The sequence below is a fragment of the Vipera berus genome (assembly GCF_964194415.1).
Source record: "Vipera berus genome assembly, chromosome: Z".
Lineage (NCBI taxonomy): Eukaryota > Metazoa > Chordata > Lepidosauria > Squamata > Viperidae > Vipera > Vipera berus.
In genome coordinates, this window is record NC_138205.1 from 85,687,062 (window position 1) to 85,707,131 (window position 20,070).

Sequence of the window (20,070 nt, forward strand, 5' to 3'; positions counted from 1 at the left end):
AGAGGGTTCATCCTGGCCTTCTGCTTCAATGTTCTCTTATCCTTGATCCTTTCTTTTTCATTTTCTTGCCTGAATACTTTCCCCCGTCTTTTAAAAAGAGAATGAATGCCAGTCACTTAGAGTTTTTAAATTGTTGCTTTGTCCAGACAAGGAGAATGCTACATCTATGTTGTTTAGATTATAGTCAGCAAATTGGAATTTATCTAATAACATTTAACTTCCTGATGAAATTTGGAAATGAAATGTAATTTTCATCAGTTGTATCTTTATATAAATGTACTATGTTGAAAAGATTTTCTTAGAAAAAGCTGAATCCTCTCAATATGGAGCTATTTGTGAGATGCTCTATTTGTCTTGTCATAAGAAGGATCAGGTAGTCTTTGAGTTATCACTTAATGGAGCCAGCCCATTAAATGAATTATTTTCCTTAATGATTGATTCCCTGTCCCTGCTCTCCTGAATACAGCCATTAAACAAATATGTAGGGTTTCTAAGTGGAGCATGGTGTGTCCCAGATAGGGAGATCCTTGGAAACCCAGTGCAGGTGGGGAGGAAGTATGGAACCTGGTGGGGTGGCAAAATAGACTCAGTGCCTGTGGGGAAATTGCTGGGCAGGATAGGGGTGGTGGTTGTGCTGCAGCATGTCTGCAGTCAGTTGTAAAAGCAAATCACTGTGGGGATGCTATAGCAGTCTTAACCTTGAAACTGGGTTATAGATACATTTTGGGAAGTCTGCCATAACTTTGAATGGTTGCTAAGTGACTGATCTTAAGTCAAGGACTATTTAAAATTTTGTTGGTATAGTATGATGAAGGTCACTTGTGTTGGTCTTGTGAATACGAAGGGAAGAAGAGCTTTGTCTGTGATACTGGTTTCCAGATCTACTAAATCCTTTATCACGCTTGTTCTTGTTCATAAATTATCTCATTTTTAGATTTAAATATTTCAAATCTAAATAAAGATTGGATTCTACTATAAAGGTTATTTCAATACTGATTTTTTTTATTTTAATTCCATTTATATCCTGCCCTTCTCCGAAGACTCAGGGCGGCTTACAAGCTTAGCAGTAGCCTTCATTCTATGTATATGCCTGCTTATTAGGGCTTTCACACACACCCCAAGCGGCATTATTACAAAGTCAGCTTAATTGCCCCCAACAATCTGATATAGTTAATTAGATAGATTGCAATGGATTTCAGCAGAAAAATGTTGCCATTCTAGTTTTATACCCTTAATTCTTTGTCAACATAAAGAATGAGCAATATTTTTCCTGTGACTCAAGGTTTAAAAATGTTTTTTTAGAGGTATTTTGTTGCTTTTTCCTTTTTGTCCCTTTTCCTTTTTCCTTTTTCTATTTTTTATTTGGAAATAAAGGAAATAAAATGACCCTTTTTTCTTTTCTATCTTCTTTATTTAGTAATAAAGATAAACTAAACATTAATAAGTTATATAAATTTAATTTAAATAATTGCTACATGTTTTAAGTGTACAGGTCATATACAAGATATTAAATTGCCTTCAAATTAGGACTTTTTTCTAAAATGTCCCATCCATTAGTTTCTGTTACATATTTTAGAATGTAGCATGGGATGGATGGACACAATATTTTCTGATAGTTATTCATTGTATAGCTTACAGTTATTAGCTGTTTCTAGTTTATGTCTTTGTTGGGCCTTGATTAAAACTTGATGTTTTATAGTGACCCCAATCTTTCTAGTCATGAGCAGTCTATGTTATATTTTTGTAGGCCTTCAGTAAGAAAAAAATTGATGACAGAAAAGAATGGTTGACAAATTTCATGGAAGATAGAAGACAACGTCGGTTGCATGGATTACCAGAGGTAATGTTGGAATTTTAAGGAGAAATAAATGATGTAATAATGAAATAATGATGTAATAAGTAATAACAACTGTTATTTATTTTAGCAATTTCTGTATGGGACCGCAACAAAGCATCTCACTTACAATGACTTTATCAACAAGGAGTTGATTCTCTTTTCCAACTCTGATAATGAGCGATCCATCCCATCACTTGTTGATGGTGAGTTCACTTTTATGATTTAAATATGTAATTATACTGCAACACAGAATACTATTATTTGCATTTTTTCTGGGTTTTTTCATTTTTAGTCTTCTATCTAGAAGAAGCTTAATTGCTTTAGAAATAGCAACAGCACTCTCTAAGTAGCTGACAACATCAGCATATTGCCCCCAGCAATTTGGGCCCTCATTTTACCAACTCTCATTTTACCATCTTTTTTACAAATGAAGCTGTATTAAAGCTACCCTTATATTTGCTAATTTTATTATGACATATCAGGAAATCAAATGCATAAATTTACAATTCTTTATATTTATTAAATAATTTTTGTGTATTTTTTTTGTATAAATTTACTTAGATATTCTGATTAAATTGAGCCTTGGTGGAGCAGTGGGCTAATGCCTCCTTAAGTAACACCAGCTGCCTGCAATTAGTGCAGGTTCGCATCCCACCAGGCTCAAGGTTGACTCAGCCTTCCATCCTTCCGAGGTAGGTAAAATGAGGACCCAGATTGTTGGGGGCAATTAAGCTGACTTTGTAATAATGCCGCTTGGGGGTGTGTGTGAAAGCCCTAATAAGCAGGCATATACATAGAATGAAGGCTACTGCTAAGCTTGTAAGCCGCCCTGAGTCTTCGGAGAAGGGCAGGATGTAAATGAAATTAAAATAAAAAAATAAAAATAAATAAATTGCAGTTTAATTATTTCCTCTTATATTAACATTACTTTGAAAAAGTACAATTTTGAATTTTTTTCCTTTTCTGTTTTAATTCAGGCTTTAAACCAGGGCAGCGTAAAGTTTTGTATACTTGCTTTAAGAGAAATGATAAACGTGAAGTTAAAGTTGCTCAGTTGGCTGGCTCTGTGGCAGAAATGTCTGCTTATCACCATGGAGAGGTGAGTATAGAAAGAAAAAAAATATCCATTTTACCTTGATTATTTTGGAAGAATAATTTTGCAGAGCGAGGTAGGCAGATTTGAAAAGTTAGAATTTTTTACTTCACCTGTGGTAACCTTAGGGACAAATAAAAAAAAAAAGAAACTCCATTGAAATCCAAATTCCTCTTAGCCGTGTTCATTATCAACATAGTTATTTGTAATGATAATGTATAAAGTGAAAACTTGATAATAAATTATTTTCAAAATGGAGTGGGGCTATTTCTTTTTTTTTTAGACCTTGTCAGACTTGGAGCATTAAGTAATGCTCAGCAATTTATTCTATATTGACTCATAATGTTGGATTTTTCCATTTGTTAAGTAACATTACTTCAATATTTTTTTCTAGCAAGCTTTAATGATGACAATTGTAAACTTGGCTCAGAACTTTGTAGGAAGTAATAATGTCAGCTTGCTACAGCCTATTGGTCAGTTTGGTACTAGGCTTCATGGCGGCAAGGATGCTGCAAGTCCTCGTTACATCTTCACCATGTTGAGGTAAAGTTGAAAACAGAAATCTAAATAAGCTTTATTTGAAATAATAAAATCTTAGGAGGTATGTTATTATTATAGTGTACGATAACTAGAAAGAAATCCATAAATATTTCAGTTCCTTAGACCAGAACTGCAACATTTTGGTCAACTCAATGGCTATAGGAGAAAGCACTATGAAATTTATCCTTCGGAAGTTGCAAGGAACACAAAACACATAACTTGCCAAAAAATCAAAATGAAGAACCCCACACCTTAATTTAATTTGTATTTTTTGTAAGAGAAAGGGAGAGAGTAAAAGGGGAAAAAAGAAAGTGTTTAAGAACAAGTATGAATAATAATATCACAGTCTTGTTTAAACAATATTATATATACCTGTTCAATTGGGATCAAAGGATACTTCTTCATGCTACCTGATAATTTTGCATTAGGTGTCTGGAAGGTGTTTGGTAGTTAGGATAGTAATTGAGGTTTTCTAATCTCTGTTGAAAATTACTTTAATATTCTACTGCCTGAGGAAGGCTTCTCACTAGATGCATTACATAACGTTTAGAGTACCTGTAACATTCTAGTTCATTTGTAACTTTTACAGCAATTCAGTTTAACAATTTATTGAATTACAAACCAAAATAACTTCAAAATTTTATTTGTCTTTTCTTTAAAGCCCTTTAGCAAGACTACTTTTTCCTGCAGTAGATGACAATCTTCTTAAGTTCCTGTATGATGATAATCAGCGTGTGGAACCTGAATGGTATATTCCCATAATTCCTATGGTCTTAATAAATGGTGCTGAGGGCATCGGTACAGGATGGGCATGTAAGATTCCAAACTATGATACCAGGGAGATTGTGAACAATGTCAGACGAATGTTGGATGGATTGGATCCTCATCCCATGGTAATGCAACATTCATTGCAGACTAATGTAATGTAACTTTTTTCATAAAGAGGCTAAATATATTTATTTACAGAGGGACAAACTTATGTTTTGGGAATGAGTATACAAAAATATGGCTTATAGTGAGCAGAAGAGGCTAAGCAAACTATAGAATATTTTTATAGTCTGTGTGACATGCCAAGTAAGCCAGAAATCAGAAAGCAAGAATAAATAAAGGCTTTAAGCTTTTGTTAGGAGAGAAACAAATCTGGTTCACAATCGCACTAAAGAAATTGTGGAAAGAGAAGGAGAAGTAAAGCAGAAGAAATTGAGCAGCTAAAATCAGTGCAGTAAGATAATATTATCAAATGCTTCTTTGTTTGATTGACTAATTATGGTTAAAATCTTTTGTTGAGGACAGTTTGGCCTCAGTTTTTAATTATAATTATAAAACAATTTACTTCTATTCATGAAAGGATCATTTGCACAGAAATATTGCATATATTTAGAATTTTGTATTTCTCCTTAAGTTTTAATAAATATTCTCTCAAACTATGTACTTGGTATTTCGGGTACTCATACCATATCCTTCTCTTTCATTTTAACAAAACATGGCAATAATAATAATAATAATAATAATAATAATAATAATAATAATAATAATAATAATAATAATAATAATAAAAACAACTTTATTGCCACTTTGAATGTACACCAATCGGCATACATGAAAATGAAATTTCATTGCATACAGCTCTCAAAGGGCCACTATCTCCATTATACACTCCTTGTTCGTGGCCAGCTTACGTTTCAGAACATCCATTTTAGTCTCTGGGGAGCGAACAATGACAAACAGGACAGATAGAAACAGAGCTCCATGTGGATTAGCTCTCAAATCAGCTTGTATTCCTGCACGACAATCTTGCCTCCTCTCCTTTTTCTGATCCTGTCTCTTCCACCTTTTCCTTAAAGGGGTCTCACTCCTTTTCACTCCTGGAGCACGCTGCCGCCTCCTCCAAAAGCCTCTCTCTCTTCCTCTGGGCCTGCTGACAGCCTCATCCAGTTCCTTCGCTCCATAAGCCCCGGGACCTCTGCCTCCTCTGGAAACAGCCCTGATTTGCAATAGAATCCGTCGCTGGGCCAGCAGTCAGATCTTGCGGCCGGCAGAACAATTTCAAACAGCACCAATGACTTTTAACGGTCTCACCAACAGTTCCGAAACAGCTAAAAACTTGCCAGCAAAGTTTGTTGGTGATATGTTAGCTTAAACGTTGCTCAAACACATTAAAATCTTCCCGATCATGTGGTCTATAACCCTTATATCCCTCCAAAAACTTTTCACCTTCGAGAGCCATTGCAGCCGCAGTCAATCCAGGCACCACCATCTTAGAACATTTGCCATTATGGAAATTATTAGGATTAAGCCCATATTTCCAATGCTTACTTTTTCCATCCCATGGAGGAAAACCCTTATCTCCAATCTTAGTCCTGCTTTCTGCAGGTGTGGTAGAATTTTTTGTCTATTCAGGCCTATCTAGGTAGAGGCTTTAAGAAAAAGATGCAGAGAAGGAAGGGAAGAAATAATGAAGGAAAAGAGAGGGATAAGAATATAAACGCCAAAGAATTGAAGCCTTTGAACTATGGTGCTGGAGAAGACTCCTGCGAGTCCCTTGGACTGCAAGGCGATCAAACCGGTCAGTCCTAGAGGAGATCAACCCTGACTGCTCTTTAGAAGGCCAGATCCTGAAGCTAAAACTCAAATACTTTGGCCATCTAATGAGAAGGAAGGACTCACTGGAGAAGAGCCTAATGCTGGGAAAGATTGAGGGCAATAGAAGAAGGGGACGACAGAGAATGAGGTGGCTGGATGGAGTCACTGAAGCAGTAGGCGTGAGCTTAAATGGACTCCAGAAGATGGTAGAGGACAAGAAGGCCTGGAGGAACATTGTCCATAGGGTCGCGATGGGTCGGACACGACTTCGCAACTAACAACAACAACAAAGAATATAAAAATAACTCTACAAAGCCCTGTAGAGCTGGGATTTGTTCTTTTGAAGAAAGAACCTTCAGCCACATATATGGCTTGGAAAAAGCAGCTGCATCAATCAGTACCAACAGAAGAAAAGCTGGCCGCCTTTTGTTTCGCCCAAGAAATGACTTGAGGAGAACTGTGGTTTTCGGCTCCCTCTCTTCCCTTTTTTTCCAAGCTAAGAAAAGTATGATACACATGCAGATAAATGATTCACTGGAAGCAGTGGTGTTGCTGTTTTTCCAACTGGAGAAGATCAGACTAGATATCTTATCCCTTCAAGATAGGAAAGGTCAGGAAATGAAATCATTAGGACTCTTAGAATGTACTTTAATAATTTGACAGTTTCAAACCTGTCAAAACCTTTCTCTAGTTCAATTTACACCTTACACGCTCACATCATAATTAAGTTTCTTTGTCATGTTTTATATTTTCCCATAGTATAAATCTCTTCTCTGTAATGGCTTTACATTCTCATTCTATTACTCTTTTATTCAAACCAACATTCCATCCCAGATCTCTCTATTCAATTGAGAAGTAGCAGTGAAGGTGACCCTACTCTCTCTTCTTCTCACTGATAGTAACAGAGTAGCATGGCTGAACATACAGAACACATGTGACCAGATAAAATTGTACAATCAAGTGGGAAATCACACTCACAACAACAGAGGAGGTGATCTCACTCATTGAAAAGAACTACTGGACATGAAAGAACGATTTTATGCTATCCACTGTCAGCATGATGAATAGCGAGATTAGGAGCACTATCAGGGACGTTTTGTCTGATCGGAGAAGAAATTGCAACAGAGGTAGAACTAGCCTAGCTAGAGATAGAAGAATGGAGTGTCTTCACTGGGGGAGAACATAAGAGACTTAGAGAGAAAGAATCTCTGTCAGATGAAGATGAGGAGGGCCTCTTATTGATCCAGCATTTTTAGAGATTATTCAGTATGGAGATGATTAAGAACCTTTGATTTACTAAGAAACATCTACAGTGAAAGTATCAGCAATACTAAGAGAAATCTTCCTTGCCATTCCCAAGCCAAGCACAAGAAAGTCACTATTACAAAAGACACTTGTGTTGAAATAATAAAAAAAGAACACTCAACCAAAAACACAGTCTACCCCAGCGGCTCCCAATTTTTCCTATAACCTGCACCTTTAGAACCCCTCTGATTCTTGTAACCCTTACAAAAGTTCAAAATAACGGCAGCGAATTATGCATATACATTATAATTTTGAAAACCCAAATTTTCGCACCCACTGCAATATTGTCTTGCACCCCCAGTTGGGATCCCGTGGTCTACCCAGTCTACCTGTTCAGCAAGCTGTGGAGGAATAACTCTTATTTTCCTGCAATATATCTAATACTTTTGCCACATACCAATATTTAGCTCTTGATAATTTTCCTCAATAAATTAAGTGAACAAGTGTAATATTTTGACCTGTTTGTTTAATTGGGTTCTCTTTATCTAGTTTCAGGACTTTTTTAGGGAACAGAGCACTTTGTAGGTCATATTTATGCAGAAATAATGAAAAATCAATCTTTTAAGCATCCTTGTATATACTATGATTCATACTTACTTTTCTCCTTTCTCTGTGGTTATAAACTAGCTTGCTATTTCTGTACAAATGTTATTTTAGTCTTAAATATTGATTTGATATTAGATGAATGTTTTCGTTATCTATAATTATAAAAACTATATGATGATTTTTAAGTTGTGTATAATTAATGTCTATTTTTAATGTTGTAGCTTCCAAACTATAAAAACTTTAAAGGAGCAATCCAAGAACTTGGTCAGAATCAGTATGTAGTGAGTGGAGAAATATTTGTGGTTGATAGAAACACAGTAGAAATTACAGAACTTCCAGTTCGAACATGGACTCAGGTAAATATTTTTGATGCAATTTTATGTTTAAAATATGTCTATTATTTTCTTTACATTTTCTTTTCATTTTTAATGTCTTTACAGGTTTATAAAGAACAAGTATTAGAACCAATGTTGAATGGGACTGAAAAAACACCAGCATTAATTTCTGATTACAAAGAATATCACACTGATACAACTGTGAAATTTGTTGTAAAAATGACAGAAGAAAAGCTTGCTCAAGCAGAGACTGCTGGACTCCACAAAGTCTTTAAGCTTCAAACAAGTTTAACTTGTAATTCTATGGTAACTTTCCTCTATATTTGATCTCCAGACGAGTAGCTGTTTGCCATTTTTCAGTGTTACACTAGTAGTAATATATTCTGTATAACACATGATTAATGTGTCTCTTCATATATTTTATATATATTTCATATATTACAAAAAGTAATATTCTCTCTTTGCTCATTTAACCATGGCAATTGAGATCAGGAACTCTATTGCTAAGTGATATGGTCATAAGGTTTGACATTATGTGACTGTGCCAATTTAGGGCACAGTTCCAGCATCTCAGCTGCAATCGTTAGATGAACCCCATGTCATATAATTGCCATGTGCTGCCTTTCTTTTGAGTTCTCCATTGGCTTTGTTGCCTAGTGCCTGAATCACAGGACACTATAACAGCTGCAACTTTCAGAACTCTTTGTAAGTATTCCTCATTCAGTGCTATCATAACTTTGAATAGTCACTGAACAAGTGGATTTCAAATAAGAACTACCTTTATAATTATTGTGATTAGCAGCCAATTATTTATAAGATACATCCAAACATTTTCAGGAAGCAAAATATTTGTTGTCCAGTGTAATTTATAGATTTTAATAGATTCACGTGGTCCTAAAATACTTAAATAAAAATAGCTTAGGAATTGTTCTATTCTTCAAAAGTAGCCCTGTACAAAAGGTGTTGCATAAATATAATGTAATGTAAATATAATATAACCAAGACAGGAATAATTGTTGAGAGATTATTGACCAAAAATGCAGCTTATGCATTGAACGTAATACACTCCTAATCATCTCCAACTTTTAAAGATAAAGTGGCATCCTAGGATAAGAGAGTCCAGTTCTTTTCAGAAGAGATTGAATTACGGTCCCCAGTCCATTCCTTCCACTAATTAGGAATCCCTTTAATTTGTCTGGCTTCATTCCTATTTTTGCCGTCTACCGGGTCATCCATTCCCTGGTAATTCTTCATTTAAAATAATGTTGGGAATGCCTTTTCAATATATTTTAAAATAAAACCTTGTGCCTGGCCTATAATTATTTATGAATTTTAAGATATTAATCAGCATTTAAATGAGCTTAAAATTCAAAACTGGCAATATTATTTATCATCTGATTTCTAAAACAGTGATTAAATAAGTATTATTTTATATATATGTAGGTTTACAGAAATACATGGTTTAATGTATTCAGAAGGAAGCTATACAATATTTTGTTTAGCAAGGGTCGCAACCAACTAATATGCTTAGAATTGTAACTTTAATTTCATTAAAGTTAATAATGAATAATGTTGTTAAAGATGCAATGATTCCTCATTGTAATAGGCTTTATTAAACACCTTTAAATTCTTATATGAGGTATGCAGAATAGGCTATCAATTTATGGGCAAAATAAAATAACTTCCAAAAAGTTTTGCCTAGCCACCATTTCTATTTTCCTCAATGTTTTGTTGGGAGGTGTAAAATCAACTTCTTCCTACTTCAGAAACAATAATTTAATTATTAATAATTTTAAATTTTAATTTCAAATAAGTCTTCTAGACATAATCATAGGTGGCAAATCAATGGCAAAGATATTGAACAAGTATAAGTCTTCAGATATTTTGGGATTGTTTTTCATGGAGCCAACAAATTTAGTCCCTAAATGAGAAAATCTGAAGTGAAGCTGTTCTATTAAATTTTTTTCATATACCTGGTGGACTAAAGTATTTGAAAGCAAAATAATATGGCAGCTGTCTTATGACTTCCAAAATGTGCATAGCAGAACATAGAATATTAGATGCTGTACAATGAAGCTTCCTAAGTAACCCAGTTTTGGTTCTTCGTTGTGTTCTGTTCCTTGTGGTCTGCCTTCTTTGACTCTTCAAGACCAATTTCAGATTTTTTTGCATAAATTGCTTTGTGCCACTTTATGTTATTGTGGATTCCACCCTGCTGTATTGATTCCAGTTGGATTTGACGAAGCCAAAGCAGCTTTCAAGCAATGTGCCAGAGATATTAGCTCCGCAAAATAAACTTAACTAAGCTGCACCATATATTCAGTGAACCCACAGAAAAGTTTTCTGCATATTACTTCTACAGTATTGTTCCCAAAACATCAAAATAACTTTTACTCTTGTTCACTATAATGTTTTCCGCTCTGCTGTCTTGGACAAATGGTTATATTAAAGTAGCTCAGCCCTTGTGTGAGGGGGAAAATTGAAGCTATGGATCATATTTCCTCATGTATAACACAATATCTGGGCAGGACAAGCTAATTACTCTTGCTAGCTAACCAGATGGCAAGGTATTCTAGACAATGAAGTCTGATTCTCTGTCTGGATTATGATTAAAAATAATGTTTACAACAAGTCTTCCAAGTGAGGTTAATCTAAGTCTTACTAGGCTTTCATAATTCAGCATATTTTCTCTTCCTTCTACCTCCTTCCTTGTTCTTTCTTTCCCTCCCCCACTTTTTTCCCCTCTTGTGCTTTTAAATATACACATAGTACTTCATGTTTTCTTTTGCAACTTCTTTATTAAAATTGGTTGGAATATAATGGCCATAATCCCAACAAACCCTAGCAGGGCTACAGCAAATATTAAAATTAATGTAATTTAGCATAGCTTTGCATTCTCATAGTGTTCTTTTTAAATTCCAGTATTACTTATATAATTTTTTATTTGGCCTAGTTACTTATAACATTAAATTAGTTATTATAAAATTAATTGTAATTTTATTGGGTTCTTTTGCATTTTAATATCTGTACTCTAATTTTATCTTTATCTTATTCTATCACTGTAACATTTTATTTTTATTTTTATTTTTGCATAATTGTTATTTTATTAGTTCTATGTTTGTCTATGGCTGAAATAAAATTCATTAAACATCTGCCCAAGTTGTGTAAAAACGTTACTGAGAGATGGATAGTTACTAGGTTTTTGCACTACTGGTTAGTTTTGCTTCCTATCACCATTCATTCAATGTTATGAAACCACTGAATGAATGGTGGTTACAATTGGTCTTCAGAATTCCAGCCCTCCTAGCATCTATATAGCCATATGATTGTGATTTAGCCACTTAGCAACAATTTTCACTTATGAGTAGTTGCAGCATTCTGCAATAATGCAATTACCACTTGCAACCTTCCTTGTCAGTTCCTCCAGAAAGTCAGTGTTAAAGCCAATAGAGAGAGTAGCCAGTCACTATTGTCTTCCTGACCTGCACATTCTTCCCTGGCCCTTTGCGCTCATTCAGCCTAGTAGCTTCTTTAACTTTAATATTTGACACTTTGGGGAAAAAACAAAATGAAAAAACTTAAGATATAGTTAACAGAGATTAATGCATTCTCATTAATTTCCCCAAAAAACCCAGTCAGTTTCAGGTAAATCAAGTAAAATCTGATTTTTGAATTTAAAGCTGATAAATTTATAGACACTAGTTTTCTATAATAATTATACTTTTTGTCTAGAACTAATAGCTTTTAATTTAACATTTTAGAGTAGTGGAAATAGTTTTTAATCAGATTTTTTTAACATTTCTGCAGGTACTATTTGATCATATGGGATGTCTGAAGAAATATGAAACTGTGCAAGATATCTTAAAAGAATTCTTTGACTTACGTTTAAATTATTATGGTTTGCGTAAGGAGTGGCTTGTAGGAATGTTAGGGGCAGAATCTATAAAGCTTAACAATCAAGCTCGCTTTATTTTAGAGAAAATTCAAGGGAAAATTGCCATAGGTAAGAATAATATAGAATTAAAGGATATTGTGAAATTTATAACTTTCTTTTGAATTGATCTCTTTGGTGCATACATATTTTTCATTACAATCTCTTTTCCCCCCTAGAGAACAAATCAAAGAAAGATCTGATTCAGATGTTAGTCCAGAGAGGTTATGAATCTGACCCTGTCAAAGCCTGGAAAGAAGCGCAAGAAAAAGTAAGTCATGCTTCTCCATTGGTCTCTTTCATTTACTTTGTTGAGAAAATCACAGTCAAATTCATGCATTTCCACAGGATAAACATATAGATCTCTTCAGTAGAGTTTAAAGAAGAAGTTTAAGCCTAGGCAAATTGATTGGTTGCAAGAAGTACTATAATTGTATTGAACTGAAGATCCTTTTTAGAATTCCGTACAGTGAATGAAAATCAGGGCCAGCCTATCCTTTTCTGCTACTGTATAATTCATTAATAAATATTATATTGACATGTATGAAGAAAAACAGGCAAGAAAGAAAGCAAAGTGTTGGAATGATGTCAGTATATAGTGATTTTGACTTTTTTAGATTACTGTCTTTTCACAGTATATAATTTTTTTAAAAAAATGTCCTTTTTGGATAGAATTCAGTCCAGGTCACACTGTAGTTTTAACAATTGTATAGATGTTATTAGACTATGATATTCTAGTTTTATCTTGCATGGGTATGGCAGTCTTCAGAATAATTTATTAAAATCTATTGTATCTATTAATAATGTCTGTGCATAAACAAGCCTGTTATTTATATTGTAATAAATTTTGCTTTTCTCTGAAGATCTGTCTACATGCCAGTATTTTTGAAAATTTGAATTTGAGCATTGTATTTACTATTTTAAAAAAGTGATTAATTTTTTGATAATCTACCTAATATGTTAATCATTATTTTTCACTTTAATTTAAAATTTTATTATGTTTCCCAAGTCATTTATATGTGTGCAGTATTATAATTAATTAATTTTATCTTTAAATAGGCTGCAGAAGAGGAAGAAATGCAGAATCTGAATGATGATAGTTCATCTTCTTCAGGATCTACTTCAGGGCCAGATTTCAATTACATCTTAAATATGTCTTTATGGTGTCTTACTAAAGAGAAAGTTGAAGAAATCATTAAGCAGCGAGATACAAAAGTAGGTATTTTCTGAGTTTTGAAGATGAAGGTTCTTCTTAATGTGCTATTGAGAATATTGTTTTATGTTGAAAAAAATGCAAAATCGCATTTTATACATGTTAATTTTAAAATTAAATTTATTTCTCAAAATGTATAATTTAATAGCATTATTATATTGTTAATGAATAACTATTGAGTAACAACATGTACATAATTTGCTGTTTACTTTTCTTGATGATATAGTAGATCAAAGCTCAACTTTACATTGGTTCATAATTATTGTGTGCAATTCATTGCCACAAAACATGGTGATAGCCACTAATCTGAATGGCTATAAAAGGTGACTGGGATAAATTTACCCAGGATAGTGTGTCAAAACCTATTTGCTTTGAAATCTTCATCTTACCTCCAAATTGAGAGAACCTTGCCTCCAAATATCAATTGTAGGGCAACATTAGAAGGAGTTCTGACTACTTCAGAACTCTGACCAGTGTCAGCAACAAAATGTTGAACTAAGATGGACTTTAGACTTATCCAGCAAAGTTATATTTAAGTTTTTATATTTGATTACCTTAAATGTTCAAAGCATGTCTCTAATATAAATTGTTTTGCTCTTCTTTTATGTCTCGTAGGGAAAGGAACTCAGTGATCTCAAGAGAAAATCTTCTTCTGACCTTTGGAAAGAAGATTTAGCAGCTTTTGTAGAAGAACTTGATGTATGCTCACCTATATTAAAATCCTTGCATATGGTCAAAGTTTATATTAGGCTATTATTGGTAGCAGTTGATTATCTTCAAATAATTAAGCTCATTATAAGGGAATGGAATTTGTGTAAATTGATTTTTGAATTGTTTTTGAAATCTATATTTGTTGCAAATTTTGCAGTGAGGAAACAATAGAATCTGTGGGACTTGGAATGTATTTAAACAGCTCTAGGTTTAGAGCTCCTCACTTGTTCCTAGATATTTCTATATATTTGACTTCTTACTTTGCAACTTGATAGTCTAATAACATTTCTTTATATGTACCCCTAATGAACTTATTGTCTGAGTTTCAAAGCGAATATTTATTTGGTAAGGAATTTGATGTAATTGTTTAAACAGGTTTTTTCTGTTCCCATTAGAGTAGAGAAAATAATATAACCTTTTGCAAAATAGAATTTAGAAAATTTCTACTGGGTTTTTTAAAAACCTGTAACAAACCACAATACTTGAGTGCATTGATTCTTATAAATTTAATTCAGGATTAATTTTATACCAGTGATTTTACATTAGAATTAATGTTAGCACTCTTAAAATGTGAATTGTATTAATTTAATTGCTATTTTGGTTAATTTAAATCTAGTAAGCTATTGGAATGCATTGAAGTGTTTTACCTATTGTTTCTGATCCAGTATTTCATTGGAAATTATTTGTTATCATAACAGTCTTTTGTTTTCTATTTTAAGTTAAGTATTTGCTTATACAATTATTAATAGGCAAAATAAGTCTGGTATGCCCCCCAATTAGTATGAATATCATACTAATTCAGAGTTTTAGCTTAATAATTAATAGGAGTTGAAAAATTAAAATCAACTTTTATTTTTTTCTGGCTAGAAATTTAATGGAATCCATTGTTTATATCAGCAGTTTGATATTCCTAAGAATTTAGTATGCAAAGTTTATATCCTGGAACATGGAATATAAACTTTTTTACAGAAAATAATCAATCTTTGGTTCTGTCATTCTGATGAATTTTCCTTATGTGTTAAAAGTTATTTGAATCAAAGTTTTAACATTAAATTGTTAAATTTATTTCAAAATTTCAATTCATCAATTTTTGGAATAGCACTGAAAGAATACTGCTATGTTATATTTAAAGGTACTCTCATAATTACATGAACTATAAAAATATGTGTAATATATTAATATATTACATTAGTACAGAATATATAGGATATATGTTTAGGTTTTACACAGTGTAGAAACTGTTTATAATAATAATAATAAAGTAGGAAGAGACCTTGAAGATCATCTAGTCAACCCCCTGCTCAGGCAGGAAACCCTATACCATTTCAGACAAATGGCTATCCAGTCTCTTCTTAAAAACTTCCAGTGTTGGAGCATTCACAGCTTCTGGAGGCAGGTTGTTCCACTGATTAATTGTTCTAACTGTCAGGAAATTTCTCCTTAGTTGGAGGTTGCTTCTCTCTTTGGTTAGTTTCCATCCATTACTTTTTGTCCTGCCTTTAGGTGCTTTGTATAATAGCTTGACTCCCTCTTCTTTGTGGCAACCCCTGAGATATTGGAACAATGCTATCATGCCACCCCTAGTCCTTCTCTTCATTAAACTAGACATACCCAATTCCAGCAACTGTTCCTTATATGTTTTAGCCTTCAGTCCCCTAATCATCTTTGTTGCTCTTCTTTGTACTCTTTCTAGAGTCTCAACATCTTTTTTACATCATGGTGACCAAAACTGGATGCAGTATTCCAAGTGTGGCCTTACCAAGGCATTGTAAAGTGGTATTAACACTTCACGTGATATTGATTCTATCCCTCTGATAATGCGGCCTAGCAGTGTGTTGGCTTTTTTGGCAACTGCAGCACACTGCTGGCTTATATTTAAGTGATTGTCCACTAGGACTCCAAGATCCCTCTCATAGTTCCTACTATTGAGCAAGGTACCATCTATACTATACCTGTGCATTTGGTTTTCCTTGCCTAAATGTAGAACCTTACTTTTTTCACCATTGAATTTCATTTTGTTAGATAACACTCAATGTTCAAGTCTGTCAAGATCCTCCTGTATCTTAAGCATATCTTCTGGAGTATTGGCTATTTCTGCCAGCTTGATGTTGTCTGCAGATTTGATGAGTTCTTCATCTATCCCCTCATCCAAGTCAATGATGAAGATGTTGAAGAGCACTGGGCCCAGAACAGAGCCCTTGGGCACCCCACTACACACTTCCTTCCATGTAGATGCAGTTCCATTGAGGACCACACGCTGAGTACGGCCAGTCAGCCAGCTACGAATCTATCTGGTGGTGATGCCCAAGTAGTAGGTTGTGGTCTACTTTATCAAATGCCTTACTAGAGTCCAAATAAATTATACCCACAGCATTCCTCTGGTCCATTAATTTTGTCACTTGGTTAAAGAATGAAATAAGATTTGTCTGGCATGATCTGTTTTTGACAAACCTATATTGACCTTTGGTAATGACTTTGTTTGCCTCTAGGTGTTTGCTGATTATCTTTTCCAGAATCTTCATAGGTTTTGAGGTCAGGCTGATAAGTCTGTGGTTTCCTGAATCCATTTTTTTCCTTTTTTGAAGATGGGAACTACATCAGCTCTTTTCCAGTCCTCTGGTAGTTCCCCAGTGCTCCAGGATCTTTGAAAGATATAGTTCATTGGTTCTGAGAGCTCATGTGCCAATTCCTTCCAAACCTTGGAGTGTAATCCATCTGGTCCTGGTTATTTGAACTCTTCTAAGGTGGAAAGGTGCTCACTTATCATTTTCTTGCCTGTCTTAACTTGTGTTTCTAATCTGTTTTTTACAGTACTGTTTTTGATAGGTTGGACTTTTTTCCCCCTTTGTGTAAAGACGAATGCAAAAAATGAGTTAAATAGTTCTGCTTTCTCCCTCTTGCTTGTCTCCTTCTTGCCACTTTCTCCTACTAATGGACCAATCATTTCCTTAACTTTTTTCTTGTTTTTTTACATATTTGAAAGGAGTTTTTTGTTATTTTTGACTTTTGTCGCAAGCCTTAGTTCATTTTGAGCCTTAGCTTTCCTCACTTCATCTTTGCAGGCTCAGGCTATTTGCTGAGATTCTGCCTTAGTTATATGCCCTTCTTTTCACTTTTTATACTTGTCCTTTTTGTCTTTCAGTTTATCAGAGTGGTCTTTATGCAGCCATGCTGGTTTCTTTTGAGAGTTGTTATTTTTCTTCTTCGTTGGTATAGTGCTAGTCTGGGCTTTTATAATCTCACTTTTCAAAATTTCCCAAGCTTCTTGAGTTGTTTTTCCCCTGAGGATTCTCATCCATTGAATCCTTCCCAAGCTGTCACTAAGCTTATTGAAATTAGCTCTCTTAAAGTCCAAGACTCTAGTTTGACTGTGTTCTATTGCTTGTGCTTGCATAATGTTGAATTCTAATATTGCATGATCACTCCCCCACCCCCAAGGTTCCTGTGGCTTCAACACCTTCTATCATTTCATCTCTGTTAGTGAGAATTAGTCCAATATGGCTGATCCCCTTGTTCCCTTCTCTACTTTTTGGCAAACAAGGTTATCTGCTAGGTTTGTCAGGAATCTGTTTGATCTTCCACTTGGTGCAGAGTTTGTCTCCCAGTTGATGTCAGGATAATTAAAGTCCCCCATTACCATTGTGATTTGCCTCCTACATACCTTAGTTAGCTGACTAGCAAAAAGTTCATCTATTTCCTCTGTTTGTTGGGTGGCCTATAGTATACACCTTTGGCAATGTCATTGTTCCCCCTTTAATATTGACCCAAATGCATTCAAGACAGTTTTCATCATTGTTGTGCTCTATTTCTGTAGAGATGTAGTTATTTCTTAAATATAGAGCAACTCTACCTCCTCTTTTATTTGGTCTGTTTCCTTTAAATAATTTAAATACCTCTAGCTGTGTGTTCCATTTGTGCGTTTCATCCCACCAAATTTCCATAATGGCAACAATATCATATCTGCCCTCATTTACCTAAATTCACCCTGTTTATTGCTCATACTCTGTGCGTTGGTGTATAGACATTTGAGTCCTTTATGATTGACCCTGTGTTTACTTTCTACATAACCTGTGTGGTGCCTGAGTTCCCCTATTTTCTTACCACCTATTTGATTAGTGCACTTGGTGTGGCACTCGCTATTAAAAGCTTGATTGTGCTTGATAGCTAGGTTGATATTTTTGTCCACACACACCTCTATGTTACATGCACTGATAGCCCCATACATTTTTGGATTGCTGGAGAGAGGAATGTTATGTATCAATTAACTCACTGTCCCCATTGTTCAGTTTAAATAATTCTCCAGAAAATCTGTGAATTTATTGCCAAGTAACTCAGTCCCTTTCTTTGATGGATGCAAGTTGTCTCTTTTGTACACTTTTTTATTGGACCAACTGGAGACCAATAGAGCCTTCCCCTTTACACCACTCCTTCAGCCACATATTGAATTCTGCTATACGCTGGCATGTTTCATATCTATCTAATTTATATCTAATTTTTATTTTCATGCTTATTTTAGAAAGTAGAAGCTCAGGAAAGAGAGGATGTACTGGCAGGAATGACTGGCAAACCCATAAAAGGCAAAGTTGGTAAACCCAAGATGAAAAAACTTCACTTAGAAGAGACCATGCCTTCACCTTTTGGTAGGAGAATAGTTCCACAGATTACATCAGCTATGAAAGCTGATGCCAGTAAGAAATTGCTAAAAAAAAAGAAGGTAAATAAATCTTTTAAAATATATTTTGGTTAGCATATTTTAGTTTTTCCCCGGAAAAAATAATATCTTTTTCATTGGAAGCAGTTTAAAAACTAATGACCAAATACAAAATTGCAAATATTTCCTTTAAAAATCTATACAGTAAAACCATATGGCAATGTGTTTAAAAGCATTAAAAAGGAAAAGGGGAGGACAAAATTCGAACATGATTATACAGCTTGTTGGCACCAAATACAGGGTCGTTCTAGACTACTTAAATATTTTTGGATTTTCTTTGGAATAGCAGAATTTAAAGTTCTTTAATAGTAACCTAACCAAAAGGTAATTAGAACATAGGATTTTCTTTCTGTAGTACTATCTTTCTGTAGTACCAGGCTCAAGGTTGACTCAACCTTCCATCCTTCCGAGGTAGGTAAAATGAGGACCCAGATTGTTGGGGGCAATAAGCTGACTTTGTAATAATGCCGCTTGGGGTGTGTGTGAAAGCCCTAATAAGCAGGCATATACATAGAATGAAGGCTACTGCTAAGCTTGTAAGCTGCCCTGAGTCTTCGGAGAAGGGCGGGATATAAATGGAATTAAAATAAATAAATAAATAAATAAATCCAAATATAGAATGCACTTCCTGGAAATTGAATGTTATTCTTGTCTCTTTAATTTTTACAAAGGTTAAAATGCAAATTTTAAATTTTAATTTATGAATCTTTTAGTATTGATTTTATTTTTAATGTATGTGTTTTTAATATAGTTTAATTCTATTTTTGGATTTAATTTATTGCTGGTTGCCTTATATATCTTTGTGCAACTGGATTCATATGTATGTAATTTCAAATTCCAAGTTGGAAATGGAATTTGAAAGAATGAGATTTATCTCCAAAGCTATACACTGAGCATATTTGTCAGTTTGCATCATTCTCCCAACCATGAGGTTAGCTTCACTTGTTTTCTTTTTAATTTTAGGGGGACCTTGATACTTCAGCAATAAAGTTAGAATTTGATGAAGAATTTGGTGGTACATCAATAGAAGGTACTGGAGAAGACTTGCTTAATACTTCTGTTCCAGTGATTAAGACACCTAAGCCCAAGAGAGAAAAGAAAGAGCCTGGTGAGTAATAGTGTGACAGAAGGTCTGTGTTCCTAGACCATTATTCAAGCTTAAACATTACAAAGATGTACCACCAATATAGTGTATTTGTAGTATTGAAACAATCTTTGCCTCAGATAACATGCACTGTGACTTTTTTTAAAAAAAAGTAGGCTAA

General features: G+C 34.2%; 1 protein-coding gene across 2 annotated transcripts in view; it reads left to right on the plus strand.

Annotated features, from left to right (window-relative positions):
• The window catches only part of TOP2B (DNA topoisomerase II beta), a 55,421-nt gene that overhangs the window by 24,884 nt on the left and 10,467 nt on the right, over window positions 1-20,070 (plus strand). For both annotated transcript variants that reach the window (XR_014028381.1, XM_081342950.1), the window contains exons 17-29: window positions 1,748-1,840; window positions 1,926-2,040; window positions 2,815-2,936; window positions 3,325-3,473; window positions 4,132-4,363; window positions 8,126-8,260; window positions 8,345-8,545; window positions 12,047-12,242; window positions 12,350-12,441; window positions 13,230-13,385; window positions 13,999-14,082; window positions 18,611-18,808; window positions 19,769-19,913. Coding sequence is in view for 1 of the 2 variants with exons in the window: in XM_081342950.1 (XP_081199076.1) it covers window positions 1,748-1,840; window positions 1,926-2,040; window positions 2,815-2,936; window positions 3,325-3,473; window positions 4,132-4,363; window positions 8,126-8,260; window positions 8,345-8,545; window positions 12,047-12,242; window positions 12,350-12,441; window positions 13,230-13,385; window positions 13,999-14,082; window positions 18,611-18,808; window positions 19,769-19,913 (1,918 nt within the window). In the remaining variant the exon portion in view is untranslated. The remainder of the gene's footprint in view (window positions 1-1,747; window positions 1,841-1,925; window positions 2,041-2,814; window positions 2,937-3,324; window positions 3,474-4,131; window positions 4,364-8,125; window positions 8,261-8,344; window positions 8,546-12,046; window positions 12,243-12,349; window positions 12,442-13,229; window positions 13,386-13,998; window positions 14,083-18,610; window positions 18,809-19,768; window positions 19,914-20,070) is intronic.